Source organism: Gigantopelta aegis, chromosome 6 (genome assembly GCF_016097555.1).
Source record: "Gigantopelta aegis isolate Gae_Host chromosome 6, Gae_host_genome, whole genome shotgun sequence".
Taxonomy (NCBI): domain Eukaryota; kingdom Metazoa; phylum Mollusca; class Gastropoda; order Neomphalida; family Peltospiridae; genus Gigantopelta; species Gigantopelta aegis.
The window spans coordinates 64,411,608-64,434,289 of NC_054704.1; the positions used below are offsets into that span (position 1 = coordinate 64,411,608).

The 22,682-nt window shown below is 33.9% G+C and overlaps 1 protein-coding gene across 2 annotated transcripts in view; it reads right to left on the reverse strand.

The window, feature by feature from the left end:
- Positions 1–10,213: 10,213 nt before the first annotated feature.
- The window catches only part of LOC121374053 (AF4/FMR2 family member 4-like), a 156,031-nt gene continuing 143,562 nt past the window's right edge, over positions 10,214–22,682 (reverse strand). For both annotated transcript variants that reach the window (XM_041500946.1, XM_041500945.1), the window contains exons 16-20: positions 21,955–22,026; positions 20,059–20,155; positions 18,281–18,415; positions 17,151–17,343; positions 10,214–16,147 (exon numbers count right to left, since the gene is read on the reverse strand). In XM_041500946.1, coding sequence (XP_041356880.1) covers positions 16,038–16,147; positions 17,151–17,343; positions 18,281–18,415; positions 20,059–20,155; positions 21,955–22,026 — 607 coding nt within the window. In that variant the 3' untranslated portion in view covers positions 10,214–16,037. The remainder of the gene's footprint in view (positions 16,148–17,150; positions 17,344–18,280; positions 18,416–20,058; positions 20,156–21,954; positions 22,027–22,682) is intronic.

Below are 22,682 nucleotides of genomic sequence, written 5' to 3' on the forward strand. Positions count from 1 at the left end.
TGCTTGGCATAATGAAAATGATACTAAAGGCAGTTCAAACACATCTTGGCCAAATCAAATACTTGGAGTCTTAGACTTGTTTACCTTGGTTTAGTACAGACAAAGTTTGAACTTTTGAGTCCAAATGAATCCATCAATACTGAATTTCAGGACTTTCTGCCGTTTTTAAAAACAAAATATGCATACAAAAACTGGAAAAGACCAAATTAAATTGGCATTTCACTATCCACAGAAAAGTATGGCAATGTGACACAGTAAAATTCAACATGTATAGTAAGTAGTACCTTACACCATAAAGCACTCCACTAAAAATCGGCTATTGCCATGTTATACGCACACCATATCACATGAGGGCAAGTTGCTTGAAAAATCATCACAGACTGTACCTACATTAAGATTTGATTTTATCAACACCAAGCATGGATCCAGGCTACAATTAATCCTCCTCTTTGGCATTTCTGAATTTTGCAATTCTCTCAACTTAATCATGCATTTCAGTATCATAAAACATCTCACTACCTCACACCTTCATTTAAGTCCTAGATCAGATGCTGTACATGGAATCTAAAAACCCACAGACATATAAAAGTGTCACCAAATGTATAACTTATTTTATTTATTTAATGTCATAAAAATAGTCCTGTCATGACTGTTAAGTTCCAATTGTAACATGACAATCAAAACTAAACAGTAAAATACAATGTGAGGACAACAGCTTGAACAGTAAAACAATTATTAAAATAAGTCACCACAAAATGCTTCAATATCATTGAAACGTGCATATTCAGTTAACAATATTATTTCTGTTCTGGTAAAGGAGAGCAACACTGGCATGTTTATCTGTGTGTATTAATAAATCAGAAGATACAGAGTATATATATATTTAATACACTTGAAGGAAAGTCAAAGACAAAACAAAGAAATCATCCATCATTAAGACTTTTAAAAGGATGAACATTTGCCAGTTTTGGATTCAAAATCAAAATAAACATAAACCCTTGCACATTATCTTCAGTCTCCTAAAGTAGATTATATACAGGTAACAAAATTTGGTGCATGCACACATACAATGTATCTGCAAAAAATGGCTTTCTAGCTGCTGTCATAATGCGGACTGTATAATGCAGACTGTACTTCATACAAAATGGCAACTGACCTAGAATGGAGTTTGACACATTAACAGATTATTGTACAAGCACAAGAGAGAGAGAGAGAGAGAGAGAGAGAGAGAGAGAGAGAGAGAGAGAGAGAGAGAGAGAGAGAGAGAGAGAGAGAGAGAGAAAAATGTTAATCTTGTCAAGGCTATAAGTATCTACATTTAATTTTTGACAAACTGCATTAACAACAATGTAATAATTACAATATGTGTAAGAATACATCTAAAAGAAACACAGGTCTTTAAATCAGACGAACAGCAAAGTAGTATATATACCTATTCAAAACATATTCTCAGGTGTAAATGACAAATTCATAGATACGCATACAGTTGAACTCGGTTCTAAATGGCCTACCATTTGATTTCAGTTTAAATGAATGTTTTTGAAGTCTTGAAGAAAATCAATGGTTTAGCACCAAGGTCGACGACAGTAATTTTTCGCACCCTTGTTTTGGTTTCATACACAATAAATAAAACATATCCAATGGTAATCTTTTGATATGATATATTTGACAAAAGGTACTTAAAATTAATATTTTGTCCAGAATTATGAAAAATAGAAAAATACCGACCTGTAAACAGTGCTGTCTGCTTGTTATAAAAAGTTGACAGGGTTCAAGGTTAGTAGACCAGTTTTTATTTTAATGTGGCGAAGCATTGTAATAATATAGCTAATTTTGAAATGATGTCAGTAATCCAATGACATCACTTTGCATCTCCTTAAACATGACTGTTTTGTTTTAAGAATGCTGGAAAAATTCCAATGCAAAATGCTATTGAATTTTTTTTATTTAAACATTACTAATGCACCTGAATGTGTTTGAAAAAAAAATCTTGTAATTAAAGAATTGTAACTTTTACGAAATATGGATTTCAAGTGAAATTATGGTAAGATATGTTATATTTATTGTGTACGAAGTCAAAATAAGGGTGCGAAAAATGACTGTTATTGACCTTAATTGATCTCTCTTTTGTAGTAAATCACTGATCTTGATGACAAATCTACTATCGCTGACTTGTCACCATCTATTTGATTGCACAATACCTATAACATGACCAGACTCAAAAATAACACGGCCCCATTTTACGAAACGATCTTAGCACTAAGATCAACTGAAGTGCATAAGGTAGCTATACACTTAAGGTGATTTTAGTGCTAAGATTGCTTCCTAAACACAAGGCCCAGGTCTGCACACACAACTGTACCCTCACAAAAAACCATGTCAATATATTTTGTTTTCATATCAAAATAAACTAAGATAAAGTCATCAAGACAATTCACAAGTGCTACATAACAAATACACTGATTGATACTTTGAATATCACATGAAATGTATCATATCTAACCATTAGTACTCATCCTTGCAATATTAACCTACATTATTATGACCAGTACTTCATTATTTGTATAAATAATTTCAAAATCTCTATGTACATATGTTTAAAAAATATACCTTTTCATGAACGTCATATATTGTGGAATTTAAATAAATAAAACAATGACTTTCAGTGTGGACTAAGAAATGAGAGAATACTGGACAGGAAATGCTACTTGATAACCATGGCACAACAGGATGAAATGTTACCAGAATAGTATTTAACAATTTATAAAGAATATATTTCTTAATACAGCGAATGTGATTGCAACAGGATGAGGAAGACTTTACTCTGTTTCCGTTCACTTGAAGATTCACCCACCCGTCTCTTGAAGAAGATTCACCTATCCGTCACTTGGAGAAGATTCACCCACCCATCACTTGAAGATTCACCCATCCGTCACTTGAAGTAGATTCACCCACCCATCACTTGAAGATTCACCCATCCGTCACTTGAAGAAGATTCACCCACCCATCACTTGAAGAAGATTCACCCACCCGTCACTTGAAGAAGATTCACCCACCCATCATTTGAAGATTCACCCATCCGTCACTTGAAGTAGATTCACCCACCCATCACTTGAAGATTCACCCATCCGTCACTTAAAGAAGATTCACCCACCCGTCACTTGAAGAAGATTCACCCACCCGTCTCTTGAAGTAGATTCACCCACCAGTCACTTGAAGAAGATTCACCCACCAGTCACTTGAAGAAGATTCACCCACCTGTCACTTGAAGAAGATTCACCCACCCGTCACTTAAGAAGATTCACCCACCCGTCACTTGAAGTAAATCCACCCACCCGTCACTTGAAGTAGATTCACCCACCCGTCACGAAGTAAATCCACCCACCCATCACTTGAAGATTTCCCCCGCCAGTCACTTGAAGTAGATTCACCGCCAGTCACTTAAAGTAGATTCACCCACCCATCACTTGTAGTAGATTCACCCACCTGTCACTTGAAGAAGATTCACCCACCCGTCACTTGAAGTAGATTCACCCACCAGTCACTTGAAGATTCACCCACCTGCCACTTGAAGTAGGTTCACCCACCCGTCACTTGAAGTAAGTACATGAGGATGATCACAACTACAGACACTGTATCCTACAACCACTGTTTGTACTGACCAATTATAGTGACATCTAGAGCAAAGTGATACATTTTTACCAGCCGTTTATGGCTTGTTATGTGAAGTGTCCGACTCCACTTGATTGACTAGATATGCATGTTCTTAACATTGTTAATTATAATAGAAATAACCTTACATATTTTAGGAATTATGAATTAAAAAAAATATTTCTGGATGTGACAAAAATGCATGAAGTCATGGATTTGTTTGTAATTATGCAAAACGTTTGCTTGTTTAGCATATGGTAATTTAGGAAGAAAACTATTTTAACAATTGATTCTTGAGTTGCAAGATAAAAATAAGAGGTTAATAATACAGTACTTTTCCTTGTCAAGGGAGGTAACTTGTAACAAATTCACAATGACTAATTTGACGTAATGATAAAGTAACATGGGTACGAACATGGTCATTGCAACAAGATCAGACTGTATTGATACAAGATTTACATTGTAATTCTTTGGCAAAAGTGACATGTTCACAACAGTAATTAATTATTATAAAACACTAGTATATTATTTTCTTTGCAACATTTGCATTCTTTTAAATAGTGTTCTGTTGTTCAAAATCTACTCTTTCCAAAAACAAAAATATCAAAACATGGAAATGGAGTTTTTATACAAATCTAAATTTTTGGTTACAATATTTGATATATTTGCTTTCATACACTATTGAAATACAATACTGACATTTAGAAATAAATAAAACTATTTCATAAACTCCAGGAAGGATTCACCGGATCAGACTTGGCACTTACAAAATGTTTACTGTCTAGACTCAAAGACTCTGATACTCTTAACATCATGGTAATGCCATACAAATTGTATGCATGTGACATCATTGGAAATTTTGAGTCTAGACTCTAAAGTTTTACATTAAGCAATGGGCCAGGTGGACAATAAATTAAGAGACAACACAGCAAATAAACAGTGATTAATGACGAATCTAAGTTTGACAAAATACTACTACCCTAAGAATACGTGACTACATGAACTTCTAGATCGATCTGATGGTTTTCTGACAGGAAGACTAAATTTTCCACAGGTTCTATGAACTCTGACAAACGTTTGGTGTTGGTTTTTTAAAAAGCACTTTGCCCAACACATTGGTAGGATTTATATGTTTTATATTGCACTGGACCAAGCGTAAAATATTGTTATCCTGATTATTTTTACCACAGCAAAACTCAATAAAACTAAGGAGCATCAAAAGCCTCATTCTTTGTTACGACTACAAACGTTATAAAATCTGCTGATGGTAGAGAGAAATAAACAAGATAAGCTTAGAATAATGTCCACTTATAAAAAAAACAAAGACAAAACTTTAATTGAATACACCCTATATTGGCTACAATTGTTTATCACTGAAGCCCCCCCCCCCCCCCCCCCCCCAAAAAATCCTTTAGTTTACACTCTCCCCTAGGTATAAATATTACAATAAAACATTGGAATAAAATTGTAGAATTAAAAAAACAACAACAAAAAACCCACCTACGTCACCAAATGTACACATCACATACAAAAGTAACAATTTTGTTTTACCATTGTACTATAGAAATTCATCATAAATAAATTAAATCACTCTGACTACAGAAATTCATTTGTTTTAAATAATCATGTCTAAAAATGGCATGCAATATAAATCACAGTCTAGAAAAGCGACGTGTATACTACCTACAAAACAAAGCTTAATTAAACAAATTATTTATTGGTTTCCAAACAATGGCACATTACCATCACAGCAACAAATAGCATCAATTGTACACAGAGAAATCTGAACAGTGTTTAGACAAGGCTCTTGCATTTTACCCATTTACCACCCAACCCACCCCACCCCACCCCATTAGATTAATTCCTAAAATTCTTTCTTATAATGACCTATTTAGCACCCAACACACCCCACTCCATTAGATTAATTCCTAAAATTACTCTTTCTTATAACAACCCACACAAATACTTAGCAAGGTGATATTGCTGGTAACATTAACAAGGTATAATAAAAGTTATATAATCTTGTTCAATTGGTGTTTTTAATATTGAATGATTAAAATGCAGTTTAAATCAAATATGAATTGAAACTCATATAATTAGTTACAAATTAAAGATGTTTAACGTTACTTACTTTCCACTAACTTAAAGGTCTATTTTTAGAAGGTATGAACATTTTAAATCACTTTAAACAGTACCCTTGTTATACATGCATATGATGTTTAGTACCATGTATAAAAATAGAAGTGTTTTAAAAATAATCAGTCGAAGGGTGTAGAAAATTACTTCTAAGTTTGTAAAATTTGATTAAATGGAAAGCATGATGGGTAAACCATTTGGATTCATTTTAATTATTCATTTAATTTATGCTTATATATGACATGTGAATGAAACATCACACATCTTAAAAATTAAATTAAAATATTTTTTTTTGATTGGCTTGTAATTTCAAGATTATTAAAAATCATCAGTGAAAGTTTTCAATGTTATTTATATTTCATAATGCAATAAAAATATCTTTGCAAATGTATAAAAGGCATCTTATATCTTTTGTTTACCCTTGCAATGCAGGCCCCAGATTTTCGAAGCTATCTTAGCACTATATCGTAAAACTGTCATAGGCTATGGCATTTGATGTAGTGAAGTCATAGCTTAAGACAAACTTACAAAATTGTAGCACTAGGATAGCTTGAAAATCTGTAGCCTCTTCGTTGGGGGTAAATATGGAACTAATAAAATTATGTGTGTGCATGTGTGTGTATTAGATATAAATGTTCTAAGGAATTATAATTCTGGGTTTCGTTTTTACAAACTTAACATTCTCATTGTATGTCGCTGTACAATTATGTAACAGCAACCTGGAGGTCCAGCTACATGTATGTTCTGTATAGACCCACTTTGGCGGAAGATATGCAAAACCTAGATCAGTAACTTAACTTGTGAACATCTTGCACCAATTCAACAGGTCTATGGAAGTATACGATGTAATCTATACTAAGAAGATACCAGCTTCATTATTTCTACAATCTACAACAGTTTTACAATTCAATTATAGTCAGTGCAAATACATGTAGTTAGAAAAACCCATCTCTAATAATTATGCAATTACTGTGTTTTAACCTAAATCAGTCTAGCTCCCTGCATTTTTACCCATTCCTTATCAACGTGTATGCATTATTTAAATGAGATATAAATTGTTTAAAACATGGTCTTTATCAATTTGTTCACTGTGTATGCAATGTTTAAATCAGATATAGACCATTTAAAAGCATGGACCCGTTTTACTAAGCGATTTTAGCACTAAGATCACTTTAAATGCATAACTACTGTATACACTTGGAAGTGATGTTAGCGCTAAGATCACCTTAAATGCATAACTACTGTATACACTTGAAGTGATGTTAGCGCTAAGATCACCTTAGATAAAACGGGCCCTGCTCCTTGTCCAGAAGGAAAATTATTTTTGGTTAAAAATGAGTGTAATAGCACAACTATTATCCTGAATCATGCATGTAAACTGTTTCTTTCTTTTTCATTTCTCTCATTGTTGTTGTTGATTTTGAATAATTCATTCACACATGCACATCATATACATGTATGTCTTAACTGTAAACTATAAACATTCATACCAGCAGGACCATATTTCCAGCTTCAGTTATCGATCCAGCAAATAGCAAGCTTTGATTTGAGTCCGAGATACCATTGTAGTTACAACAATGGATTGCTTTACAAAAGATATTTAGAACCTATGATACCTTTTTGCATAGACATTATAATGAAGCCGCAAGTTAATTCAAACAGAAATATGTTTACTTTATGCAATAAATTAATAGTAACAGGGTTTTGCTATGATGGGGTAACAGACTTTTACAATAACAAAGTTGTTTGATAACAAATAACTACAAAAAAAAAAAAAAAAGAGGGGGAAAAAAAAGAGAAGAAAGTATCAACAAAGAATGGTATCTTACAAGTATCAATAATATTAGGTAACATGTTAATCCTAACGACAAATATCAGCTATCCAAACATATGAACATAACAGGTTAGTGGTTGATATAAATATATAATAAATAGTAAATTATCAACAAATAGTTATTGCAATAACAGATTTATCTAAACTCTTCATGATCTCCGAAATATCTATGGTATATACCAGAAACAGTATAAACTGTATTGCTTTCAATTTAATGATGTTCCCATCCATACATTTGTGAACAACATGAAGAAACACATGCTGAAAACAACAACATGGTTCCAACGATAGTGTATCGGTACATGTAGTCTTAAAACTGAAAGAGTCATCGGTTCTTGGTAATAAATTACAGACCGTATTGCTCATTTTACCTCACATTAATAAAAGATAAAAACAGTTATCTTTTATTCCAAGTTAAAACATAATTACTGAACAAATTTTATATAGCAATAAAAATGGAATATTTGTTTTTCATATTATGTGGAATTGCATATCAGGTCTTATACCAATATATAACCAATAAAATGTCTAATTTTTGTTAACACTTTCATTCTAATTATATATTTGGCACCAAAAATCAACCGATTCTCTTCAACACCAATAAATAACTTTCTTCCTGTCTATTAATTGACAGCACTACGGAAATATCCAGGACAATATTAACAGGATAAATTAATTTGTACAGGCTCTTAATTAGCACTTACTTTAATAGGCAACATAAAACAGGATACACACATTATTTCTTTTTTAAATTGGTGTTTTTTTGGAATGAATAATGTTTTATTAACTTTAAAAAATATCATCTTACTTACTAGGCTCTGTTCACCACACCACTTATTATAAATTATAGCCAGGAAGCCATGACATGCGGAAAGGTACTAAATTGTAATTAAAGAAATAATACCAGAAAATGTTTTAGTGGTTTTGATAACAAGAAATGGACCGATGTGAGTTTGCATAGCGGAAAAAAAATGTTAATTTAAAACAAATAAATAAATTGTCATGTTGCTGGAATTCAAAAACTGTAGTAGCAGGCTAGTCTAATATTGCTGTTTCAACAACATATTGCTGTGATTCAACTACCAACAAGAAAAACTATCCACTCATGCTTGTCAGTTGCTTCTCTTCTTTTTTAATTACAATAATAAAAAAAGGAAAGAGAAAACTGAAAAGCACCATCTGAAATCCTTGAATCCCAGACAATTGCAATATTTTGACTTCCAAAATGAGCATTAGTTCTCAACTGTCATTGATTCACCAACAAAAGGGGGATAAGGGGTGGGTGGAAAATAGTTTGTGAAACACCCTATTCATTAAGCACATTAACTGAAGAGAAATATTTAATTACATGTAATTTCTTAGAATGTAGTAACTGAGATTGGGCAGTATGCCATAATGTTGATCTGAACAACAAAACCAGATTTTTTGTAGTTTTTTTCCGCACATGTCAATGAGTCCAAGGATTTAACTACCTGTTAGTAGAGTGCTCACCTGAAATGCTTTGATTGCAGGTTCAAACCTACTTGGTGGATCCATTTTCCGATTGTATTCTATCCGAGGTCGGGTCACTGGCCATGCCAGAGATCGGACCTGGGACGGATGTGCCTGAAACCTTTGGAGTATATGGGCACGTAAAAAGAGTTCAGATTCAGACTATTTTCCCCCCATCCCAACCAGTGCCCAATGACTAGAATATCAAATGCTGTGGTATGTGCTGTTTTGTCTGTGGGAAAGTGCATTTAAAATATCCCTTGCTACTAATGAAAAATGTAGCAGGTTTCCTCTGAAAACATGATAAAATAACCAAATGTTTGACATTCACAGACAATGAATAATTAATCAATGTACTTTAGTGGCGTCATTGAACAAAACCAACTTTTATGTTAAAGAGAGTCCAAAGGAAGGTTTGATACGGTTGTGACTGCTCCTACAAATCACTGTTAGGTACCTCGCCTATACAATGGTTTAGACAAAACCATAATGACCATACTATGTTATTTTTTAAATACTGGAAAGGTTTAGACTGCTTATGTGTATGGCAACGTGTATTCGTGATGTCATCATTCACGAACACAGAATGTTTTTGCACAGTTATATAGATGTTACCTGCTGTAAAAATGTCATGATGTTCAAAAGAGGTGGACTTCACTTTACAAATAAGGACCACCGTGTAACACACTGTATTCGGTGACATCAAACTCCACAACTACACGTAGACATGAAGTACACATAAAAAATCTAAACCTCCATATTATATATAAGAGTGAAACCTGACTAAACCAGACCCTGAACTAACCACCAAAACCGAACTAAGTTTCATGGTCCTGAATTTTCTAAATTCTAAGACGTGACCGTCTAAAAACCAGATCTTGTCTAAATCGTGATAAACATTAGGTCCCCAGCATGATCCTGGTTTAGACATGTTTCACTGTGTATATGTTTTAGTAATTTCATCCAGTCAAATGTGTGATATAACAGGATATATGAGTGACTGTCAACAGTCGGTAGCACACTGAGGCTGTGGGAATGGTTGCAAATGGGAATCTACATATATAAAAGAGAGCTTATTTAGCTTCACAGAACAAAAATAAATCATTAACGGAATCTTTAATCAACAGCACAGGTTTAATAACTATATACAACAAAAGAATCGTTTCTGTACAGTGTGAAAACAGTAGAGTATATCTAGGAGTGTGTATAATTAGATTATACATGCAAGTACATACAATGATAAACAGAAATAAATAACAGTGCTCAAACAACTACATAATGTACACTAGCCCAGCCTATCTGATATTAATATATATTTATTATCGGGGTATTCTTTTTAATAGATGACATTCCATCTCATTTATTAAACATGTTTTATTTTCACTGACTTTTTCTAAAACTCCTTTGAACCGTAATTCATTAAAAAAAAATTTATAATAAATAAAAACAGACTTGTTTCTGCTACCAAAATGATTCCAGCTATAGGTAATTAACATTCACTCATCTTTAAACAACCTATATATTTGCCACAGGGATATTTACCTCAAGTAACTTGCATAGATCGAAAAACAAAATCATGCCACTCACAACACTGAAAACATTTATTTTTTTTAATTAAGAATCCCACCCCATCCTAAGCATAAAAACTTAGTTTTGTTTAAATATTAGCTTCCGACCAAATTTAATCAGTACGTAAAATTTCTTTTCCTCCAAAGATGCATGTAACTAAGAATATACATGTATTAATAGCAGCTATGATGGGCAGGTAAATCACAGTTAGTATTGGTTAAACAAGTTACAGGTAGACGTGTAACGGTACTGGTAAAGCATATTTCATCAATCCAATAGAAAATCAAAAACGTTCTTGCATTAGATAGCATGACATATTAAAACAATGCATAATTAGTAACAAATATGTTTTTGTTGTAGTGCCATTTTAAGAGGTTATTTTCAAAGTAAAGATTATGAGTAAGACGGTTTTCTCATCTTCTGAAAGATGAAACATGACAAGCAATGGTTAAAAGTACTTCGTTCTGTTATAACACTGTATGACCCTTTCTTATTAACACTTTGTTACTTACACGTAAAATAGTGATTTTCAACACATCTCGTCATGTGAAATCTACTTGTGAGCATAATCACAGATACATCTGCCCTGAAATTTCACAAAACAAAATGTTCAAATCCTGTTTTTAGATTAAGGTAAACTACAGTCACTTTTCGCACCCTTGTTTTGGATTTGTACACGATAAATAAAACATATCCAACAGTAATTTTTTAAATATTTGACAAAAGGTACTTTTTATTTATTTCTTCTTTTAAAACTCTCCAACACCATATAACTGTAAATAAAATGTGTTGAGTGTGTCGTTACACAAAACATTTCTTTCCTTCCTCCTTTTAAAACTCAAACTTAACATTTTGTCCAGGATAATGAAAAATAAACACAAACCAACATGTAAACAACCTTGTCTGCTTGTTATAGAAATTTGACAGGGGTCAAGGTTAGTAGACCAGGGCCCCGTTCCACGAAGCGATCTTAGTACTACTATCGCCGTAAATACCTACCATTGCGACCTTAATATTTTTCTACGATCACCAGCCCGTTCCATGTGGCATCGCTTACTATTGTTGTAAAAAAAATATTTTATAAGAAGGATACTAACTTTTCATGTAAAAATGGATCTAATATATACCAAATAACTTTTGTGCAACTCGGCGTTCGATGAAAAACTTTCTAGGCCGTACAACCTTCACACAAAAATACAGAAGATAACTCATGTCTTATGCATTCGGCAATTATCGCTTAGCAAATAAACAGACAAAAGTTTCTTCATGGATGTCAGATACCAATGAATACATCCAAGATGTTCAGAAAAGTTGGTAACCAATTTATTATTTAACTAGTTTGCACTTCTTCGCACAGAAGATTTTAATCATTGAAGGTGTACTTACGACTACAGTAAGGCTGGTTTGTGGAATGGCTGCAAAGTTTACAGTGCCAGTTGTAAAACTCACTTTAAGTCACTACAATTAACCTTAGCTACAATTCTTTCATGGAACGGGGCCCGTTTTCATTTGAATGTGGCAAAGCATTTAAAAATTAATACAGTTAATTTGAACTTGAATGAAGTCAGTATTCCAATGACGTCACTTTGCATCTCCTCACAATAACCATAAACTGGGTACATGAGATTTCCATTTTCAGAACACTGGAAAAATTACAATGCAAAATTGCTATTGAAATTTTTTGGTTTGAATATTACTAATGCACATGAATGTGTTTGAAGAAAATCTTGTGATAAAAAAAAAATTGTACCTTTTACGAAATATGAATTTTAAGTGAAACTACGGTAAGATATGTTATAGTTATTGTGTACGATGTCAAAACAAGGCTGCGACAAGTGACTGTCGTCAACCTTAGTCTATGCTTATGATGTCGATAAGCTCAAGTGTTCTCAACTGACATGCCTCGTGGTGATTCAGCGGATGTACTGTATTTCTAAAAACAGGCCCTGTGTTTTTAACACTCCACACTCTAATTGAGACTTCGACACCATGGCAAGGCCACACAAACTGTATATGTATCACATCATCAGAAATTAAAGTTCTGGAACCACAGGTCCAGGTGCTTTCAAACAAAACCAGTATTATCAAAGTTGTGACAAGTGCCAAGATATCACATCAAAGCCATGTCTTCAGCTTAGAATTGTATACACTAGAACCAGGTGCCAGTATTATCAAAGTTGTGACAAGTGCCAAGATATCACATCAAAGCCATGTCTTCAGCTTAGAATTGTATACACTAGAACCAGGTGCCAGTATTATCAAAGTTGTGACAAGTGCCAAGATATCACATCAAAGCCATGTCTTCAGCTTAGAATTGTATACACTAGAACCAGGTGCCAGTATTATCAAAGTTGTGACAAGTGCCAAGATATCACATCAAAGCCATGTCTTCAGCTTAGAATTGTATACACTAGAACCAGGTGCCAGTATTACAAAGTTGTGACAAGTGCCAAGATATCACATCAAAGCCATGTCTTCAGCTTAGAATTGTATACACTAGAACCAGGTGCCAGTATTATCAAAGTTGTGACAAGTGCCAAGATATCACATCAAAGCCATGTCTTCAGCTTAGAATTGTATACACTAGAACCAGGTGCCAGTATTATCAAAGCCATCTTAGCTATATTATATCATAAATCTGTCGTAACTCCACAATATCGTAAATACATCATAGATCCTACGACAGGTTCTTACCTACGTAGACTAGGAACTAATATGGTGGCTTACTTTTTATTTCATGATACTGTGAATGATAATGACGAAGATACAGCTCCCCACTTTCGTAAACCAAGTTTTTCAAGATTGCCCTCACCTTTTGTATGCCATTAACGATCGCATGCCATACCATGTGACTTTTCATCTATTAGACAGCGTTCGTGTGTGTCGATAACATAAACAAAAGTACTTACAATAGGATATATATATATTATGTAAAATGTCCCAAACTAACATTTTCACTAAAAAATAGACATTAAACTTTTCCAAAACAAATATTTAAAATGACTTACCCGGTACATGAAAAATGTAATAAGAGTTCCCATTTTTGTGTAAGATAAATACTGTAAATCACAACACATCAAGAGAACTTTACGATAACTTTAAAAATCTGTGGTATCTTAAATCTACGACATTCGTATTTTGCTCTTAACTAGCTGCAATATGACTTAGCTAAGATAGCTTCAAAAATACGGGTACAGGCCTCTCAAAATTCTAAGATCTTTTAGTCCAGGTTTACATAACCCATTTTTAATTCATGCATTAAATTTAGGACATCAAAGCAATTTGTTTTTACATAACCCATACATTCTCAGATCCCCAAGGACTACCAAGAACAGACAATATGTACACAAATAAACATTGTAAGCAACAAAGTGTACGTTTCCACCCAGAAGTATCATACAGTGTTTTTAGTCGGCTATGTACCTTTAAAAATAAAAACAGCTTGTCGACAGATCTTCAAGTGATGAACCTAACCTCATAAAGGACACCACCTGTCAACTAATTGTCAAAGTCTGATTTGCTGACTTCTAAGAGTACATACTAATTGCTTGAGTATAATAAGTAATTTGCATCCTTTAAACTTGAAAACATATACATGAAACCTTGCTTCTCAAGAGAATAGTGAGGCTATTGTTTACTGCATGTGAAAAAAACCCTCAAAAATATATGAAATAAAATCAGTAATAAGAATTTCGTGGAATTAAATGTACAGTCTACCCTAACTTATTTGATCTTGCTGACAACTGCATCCATAGATCTTCATTTCATTGCATGTTAAAGAAAAAAGAAATAATAAGGAAAAAAAAGAAAAAAAAAAAGTTTTAAAAACCCAATTCATTTAAAATTTTAATTTGTTTTCACATGCATTGTGATGAACATCCATAGGTGCAACTATAAAGCATGTTTCATAAATACAGGACTTATAGTTTGTGCGAAATGGGGAGTTAAACACAAAACTTTGATATTGAACTGAAAGCAAAAGTTGACTCCATGACCATCACTGCTACCAGTGGAAAAGTAATACCTGTGTCACACCTCTTCACTTGGTAAAGGCAAGACAATAAATACTGTAAGCATACATGTAAATAGATTGCTGTCCGACAAAAACAGACTGCTGTTTGACAAAAACAGACTGCTGTCTGACAAAAACACACAGCCTTTTTTGTTGTCTCGGTTAATAGCAAAGGCACATACATGAAATAATTCAGTCATTAACTTTAAAAAGCTGATTTCTTAGATCTGACCAAAAAAGCAAAAAAAAAAGAAGCAAAAAAAAAAGCTAGCTGGCTATAGTAAACAATATAGCTACCCGGGGGAGCAGTTAAAACATACAGCACTGTGTACGTCTTGTATACAAAACATAAGTATTGGCTATCTTCACTTGTAGCTAAAACTGAAAACATCAGAAGCAGTTTATTACAAATACAGCGTTGAGATTCTTGGAGAATACCCTACTCACAGTGCATCAATCAAGAGTTGCATATTTTGGTGCAAATGTTTCTCTTTCTTCTCTTGCAGAGAAGAAAATGGTGTGATTCTCGGTATTAAAGGGGAAAAAAAAAAAAGAGAGAAGAAAACGATCCTCTTAGAGACTAGGTACAGGTAAGCTGTTGAGACCATCAGTTTTTAACAAGACCCTCATAATGGCGGCGGCAGCAGCAGCCATACTCAACAGTGTAAGTTGGCAGTAGACCAGTGATTCGGGTTTGACAAGTCTGTCACCAATAAATAAAATAAATACACAACAATCACTGAATTCGGGTGTTGGAACACCGACAGTCTTCTGTTGTATTTCCAATGCTGAGGTGAGAGAATGGCTGTTTTACAGCCACACGCCACAAAGCAATGTGTCGTGACACGGTTCCCTGTTGAGTAGGAGCTGGCAGACAAGTTGCGTAATGATGGTGACCATTGGAAGACATGATATGTCCGATGTCTGGAGTCCAGAAGAAGATAAACATTGTTCTGGAACTGAGAAACGGTCTAATCCTGCACAATGAAATGGTTTCAGTGATTCCAAGCATAGAATAAAATATTATTTAGCACATTATTACTGAATAACACAACATAAAAAGACCAATGGTTGGTAATCAAGACATCAAACACAGCACCTGGTTGCCTAGCAATAGGTTTTCAACAGTACAAATCCTGGTTGTCTGTAAACAGTAAAAGCACTTGGTTGCTAGGCACCCACATAACATGATCATCACAGCCACAGCTGCCTAGCAACTGGATTTAGGAGCAAAACAATGGGTTTGCATACAGAAACCCCAACGAACATGTCACCTTGTTAGGTAGCAATTCTTTACAGTTTGTGTCAAAGAGTTTGAGCCATATGGTGACCCATTAGTTTGTGTTATGTATCCTGCAGTCTATGAAGGCCTTGCTGAACATAATACACGAACTCTAAGACACTACTATGGAGGGTCAGTGGCCTGCAAACTCGATCCAGCTCAGCAAAAAATTCTGAAATCACAATAACTCCATATTAATACACACAATTTAAAAAAAACAAACAAAAAAACATAAATATGACCTGCATACATGAACATTAATAAATTTGATCAAAAACTATTCATGATACAAATAATTTGTATAGAAAGTGTTAGCTTGGAGATTCTTAAAGGCACTGATCCTTGCTATTAAGCAGTGTAAACTATATTCTGTTGTTTCAGTATTTTGACTGTTAAATTAAACATTACATACAACTTATTTAGTTTCACAAACTGAATGTATTTCTGGCCATCCAGGGTCAGTGACTAAAGGTTAATATTATAATAAAAGTGTTAACTTAGCTATAGACAGTAACTAGTTAATGAAGTGGGTATCGGATACATCCTGTGAAGGTAAGAATATGGAATTAAGGAGCTACGTTTCGATCAACTAAGTCCTATCAACCAATTAGCTCCATTTTCAATTTTGATGAACCATTCTACATTATGTGTCAAAATTACCTTCAAGAAATTACGGAACATTTTCTATTTGGCTTTAATCCTACAGGACATTTGCAAATCCAAGAGGACCAAAACCAACCCTCGCCCACTATGGACCATGGTCGGGCTGCATGTGTTCCCTTGCACATGCCAGCGCGTGCGACCTCCTCTCTCATCCACCCATAAACCTTTTCCTGTCTTGGATGGAGGAGCCGGTGAAAGTGGACACCTGCGCCCATAACAGGCGTGTGCTACAACAGCTTCTTCTGAATGTGCACCTTAAAACCTATGACCTGACCTTTTGTCTGGTTCTGACTTGACTTTATTCTAAAGTTAACCTTTAAAATACAACACAGAATGATTAAAATAAAGCCCAAAACCCCAACAAAACCCCAAAGCAAACAGCACCCCTTCCATCCAAACAAACTCTAATGTGCAACAGCAAAATATAGATTCCTGCAAGAGGTAACTGTTAACTAGCTCTTGAGTTTATTGCAAACCTATGATGGTGAAGAATTAAAAACAAAGCTGCCCACCTTGTGACTCCCGAGCTAAAGCTTCAGCTTGCGCCCACAGTTCATGGCACTGGACAGCAAAGTTGGAGATGTTGATGTACTGCTGGGTGACGGAATGTATTCTCTGTGATACCATCACCATACCCGGCGAGGTCATTGCGTTCGAGCTTTGGCTGCCATTGGTCAGCTTTGATGAGGATAAATCACAACTTCCCTGGAAAGCAAATGCACATCAACACATAACATTGATGAATTTTCATCTAAATAACATGGGACTGTTCCTCATTTAAAGCTGTAGTCATGGGGATAATTTAAGTATCCATATAAATTTTCTTACCGTTGCGTTTGGAGAGACAAGGACTGGGATGTGGAGGTGGACACCGAAAGAAGTTGAAAGATAGGAGGAGTTGGCAGATCAGGAAGAAATGAGACGGAATTCAAAGGAGAAAAAGGTAAGGGGGCAGTGGGGGAAAAAATAAATAAATAATAATTTCTTACTTTCGCCACATTAATATCACAACAAAAAAAGTACTACTCCCAATTTTAAATCCAAGACAAAGGCCCCCATTTCACTGGTTTGTGTTACAAATGATTTAAAACAGGAGACCTGTCAGCCTTAGAGCTCTGCTATTTACTTTCCAATTTGTCACTAGAGATGATAATTAATTAATTTGTAAAGATCACCTTAGAATACCCATATGTCGAACTTAAGAATTATCCAGTTAAAACTGTATGAGACATATATTGAGATCTGTTAAAAAAGAAGATGTTTGGATACCAAATATTTCTGCTTTAGTGAAACTCAACTTGGCAGTTGTTCAGTACAGAGTTCGACAAATCCACTAGTTCGATGCCTGGGGCTAGAGCTTTTTAATATCAGGCCAGTGACAAATGTAATTCCAGTAGCCCATTGAGTGTTTACATGGATCATACCACTATTACAGTGAATAAGGGGCCTGTAGGCCAATGAAAAGAACGCTTTTTTTTTTTTTTTATCAACAGTGTATATATCATGTTCTTCATGTGTCGTGTAACCCTGAACATAATAAAGTTGTTCTGTTCTGTTCTGATCAACCAGTACAAGGCAGACAAGATCTGAACATAGACGATCGCTCATGGGTGGACGTACTCAGCTGGTGTGTGTAACAAACCTGTGATCCCACTGAGCCAATGCTTCCTGCAGGAGACGGGGTCGGTGACATGGGCGACGGGGTCCCAGTATTGCGGCTGTTCCATCCTCCTTGGTGGGGCGACGGTGCATGAGCTGGGGCCTTGGGTGTGGCCGACTGAACAAACCAGAAAGATAGATATAGAGCATTCAACAAATTATCTTTTTAAATCTAACGCAAAATATTTTTCTATTCTATTCTATTCTAATGTAAAAATAGTTCTCTTACTGTAATTTAAAATAATTAATTTTGGACTACTTACTACTTTTTCATTCATATCATTCCTGCATATGGATTATATGATACTTGACATGAAATAAATTATTAAAAATTTAAATTATAGCAAGTTTGTCCAAATATCGTAAGATATAAGATAATATCAAAACATATATGCTGACGAAACCCCCCCCCCCCCCCAATTCCACGGTGATGTAACTGATCCCAACCAGCCCAAGTCTTATGCAGTAAAAATTCAAAACAAATTTATTAATTTCATTATTTGTTAACCAAAATAATTATAGAGGCACATTAAGTGATTTAACCAATTTTTATCAAGTCAATAACAATTGAGCCAACAAACAATCCAAAGTATTTGATAGTTCTGTCCTGGAAAACACAACCAATACTAAGGTTGACGGCAGTCAATTTTCGCACCCTTGTTTTAACTTCGTTCACAATAAAATATAACACATCCAACGGTAATATTTTTTATATAATAGATTTGATAAAAGGTACTTTTTCTTTCTTTCATCTTTTTAAACTTAAACTCAATATTTTGTGCAAAATTATTAAAAATAAAAACATACCGACCTGTAAACATAATTGTCTACTCGGAATATAATTTTGACAGGGGTCAAGGTTAGTAGACCAGTTTTTATTTTAATGTGGCAAAGCACTGTAATAATATAGCTAATTTTTAATTTGAATGACGTCAGTATTCCAATGACATCACTTTGCATCCCTTTACAATAACAATAAACTGGGTACATATGTTTCCGTTTTAAGAAAACTGGATAACTGCAAACTGAAATTTGTTGTTTTAATATTACTAATGCACCTGAATGTATCTGAAGAAAATATTGTAATTAAAAAATTGTACTATTTACAAAATATGAATTTCAAGTGAAATTACGGTGAAATATGCTTTGTTTATTGTCTATGAAGCCAAAACAAGGGTGTGAAAAGTGACTGTTGTCGACCTTAGCAGTCCTCATGATGCAGCAGTCAAATGAACAAAACTGTTTCTGTGTTCCTTGTTGACGTCATTTCTATCATAACTTTGTTTGCATCAATCGGCATACTTTTGAAATTTTCTAAATACTTTATGAAATGTTCGGTTTTCATTTTTTTCTTACTTTTAGCTACTATAATGGTTTATTTGTAAGTCTGCAGAAGTAGACTTCCGATATAGTAAACAACAATATCAGCTGGTAAAATTAGGCCGGCCATGGCATCGTAAATGTTAACATTTTCACGAGAATCCATGAAATACCACAGTAATTGTAGGTTGGTGATAATGGAAAACCATATTCTTAATCATTTAATACCATTTATCTTATAGCTCAATGCTTAAAAATGTGCCTGAACCTTCAATGAATATAGCATGTAAAAACAGTTTAAGCAAGCAAGCTTAAAAACACATGTAACTCATTTTAGCTCATAGATACGCTTTTCAAAAACTCATTGTAAGATATATGGTATCCAATGGCCACCCACTTAGTATGCTCTCTGTATGTAATTGGATAGGCATCGTCACGTACCTTACTGTGGTCATGATCAATGATCTTCTTGAATTTTACAGCCTCTCCCCTTCTCAAGTTGAATAGCTTCAGACAGAGTAAAGACTGAATTCGTAAACTGAAACAAAGATAGATGAAAATATACACATTTTAAAAATATAAAATGAAAGTTTAATAGTTATTGAGAGCTACATGTATCTGTATTAACAGTAAATAATTGTTACGGTTTTTTTGGGTTGTTGTTTTCTAAAGACAACACTAAAAGAAAAGGATCTTGGCAAGGGTGAAATGAACTTATTTATGTTTATTATGAATGAAACGAGTTGTGATGTTTGTAATTATAAGAATTGTTTTGTCTTATTTTTTTGTGAATTTATCTGTTACATATAAATAAATTCATAAAAAAAAAACCCCAATATTTATATAATTTTATTTGTGTTGTGTTTGTAATTATTTGAATTGTTTGTTTTTCTTTTTTGTGAATTTATCTTTTTTTCTTTTTTGTAAATTTATCTGTGTATAAGTCATAATCTGTGAGTTACATATAAATAAATTCATTAACCTCCCCCCCCCCCCCAATATTTATATAATTTTATTTGTGTTGTTTTTTGTAATTACAAGAATTGTTTGTTTTTCTTTTTTGTGAATTTATCTTGTATCTTTTTTGTATATTTATCTATGTACAACACTAACAATCATAACCTGTGAGTGACATATAAATAAATTCATTAATATATATATATATATACAGTGGACTCTGTCTAAACCGGACTCACTTCGTACCGTCGAAATAGTCCCGGTTTACATAGAGGACCGGTTTAGACGGAGTTCACCCAGAGTTATGGTTCTTGAATGATCGACAATGGCATTTGATCCCATGTTTTGACTGTGGATTTGAATCAAATTCTTGTATTAATTTGATTTTAGTTTCCAACGAAAGTTCGATACGTTGCCGTTTTTGGGGTCGTTCCGCCATTATAAATGAAATAAGATAACACAAAATATATGAGAGATTGGCACCTATTTATACATGCATTAGGTTGACAAGTATAACTCGCCAAATTCATAAGAGTGAAATCAGGCAGGTATCAACACACACACTAATATTAATCCGATTGATCTAACGACCTACCGCAATAAGAGTAAACTTCACACGTGTGTGATTACATTTTGTATTTGGTGTCCTGATTACTTGGCAATTGACGATCATTGTTCCAACTAATTAAGCAGCCCATCATTCAGTCAAATCCCAATCCGGTGTAGACAGAGGTAATTAATGCATGAACGGTACTTTCATTCTTGATTTTTGATCCGGAGTCCGGAGTAGACAGAGTACGGATTAGGCAGAGATTTATACCTAAGAGATAAACGGTAGCTGGACGGGACTTTAGAAATGGACCGGTTTACGCAGAGATCCGGATTACACAGAATCCGGTTTAGACAGAGTCCACTGTATATATATATACATACATACATACATACATATATACATAGATATATAAAATTTAATTTCAACAACAGTAACTGTTTCTGGACAAATATTGTACAATAAATACTTAATTCAGATAAAATATTTTACAATACCTATTTGTGGAAATGAATTTGACAAACTGAGTCTCCAAAAAAGGTTAATAATTTGGTTGAACTTTAAACTTAGGGCATAGCCTCAGAGATTATAGAGTTCCTGTTTGTCTATTACTAGATTATAACCGAAATTACATTCACTTGGGATACTGAATGTCACACGCTACATTTACGAAGCATGTTTAGAATGTCAATGTCTGTATATTCATTGAGATTTTGGTCATCCAAATATTTGTAAATAACTCAAAATGTTGTAATAATATAACCTAGCATAAGCACAGAACATTAAATGAATGTTAATTACAAAAATGCTAATACTGTCAATGAACCTACATTAATACTGATAATTTCTTGTCTTTCACTGGCATGTCAGAATCATGGCTGCCTTTAGATTGACAGATGTACCTGCAAGTAAACAACAAATCATTTCACAACTTGAAATCAATTTTCAACCAAATCCCCTTGACGTTGTGCAACCATCAAAAGTCTGTTTTGTTTAACACCACTAGGGCTCACTGATTAATTAATCTTCGGCTACTGAATGTCAAACATTTGATATGTCAAAGGAAACCCGATACATGTTTCCATTAGTAGCAAGGGATCTTTTATATGTACTTTCCTACACATAGGACAACATATACCATGGCATTGATACACAGCATTCCACACAAATTTTGCAGGCATTTTAGTAATATTGACAATCATGAAGTTGACGGTATAAAAATTAATCCCATGATAATAAACTAACCAACAAACGAACATGATAATGTCTGCACCCACAAATATGGAATTTAATAGCATAACAGTAAAAGAGACTTGTAAAAAAACAAAAGATACCACTAATTTTTAATACATCATAATTATTAGTATATGACATTATTAACTGGGAAAAGATTCAGGAATAATAGAATGGTGAATGAATAGTAGTTTCAAGTGCAGGCAATGTAAAAGACAAAGGTGTTTTTAAACGTGTTCTGATGTAAATAGTTTACTAATACGGTGATGCCATCCGCTCATCTTTGTTTAGTGATTTTGTAGTCTTTGCAGTCAGACCTGATCTG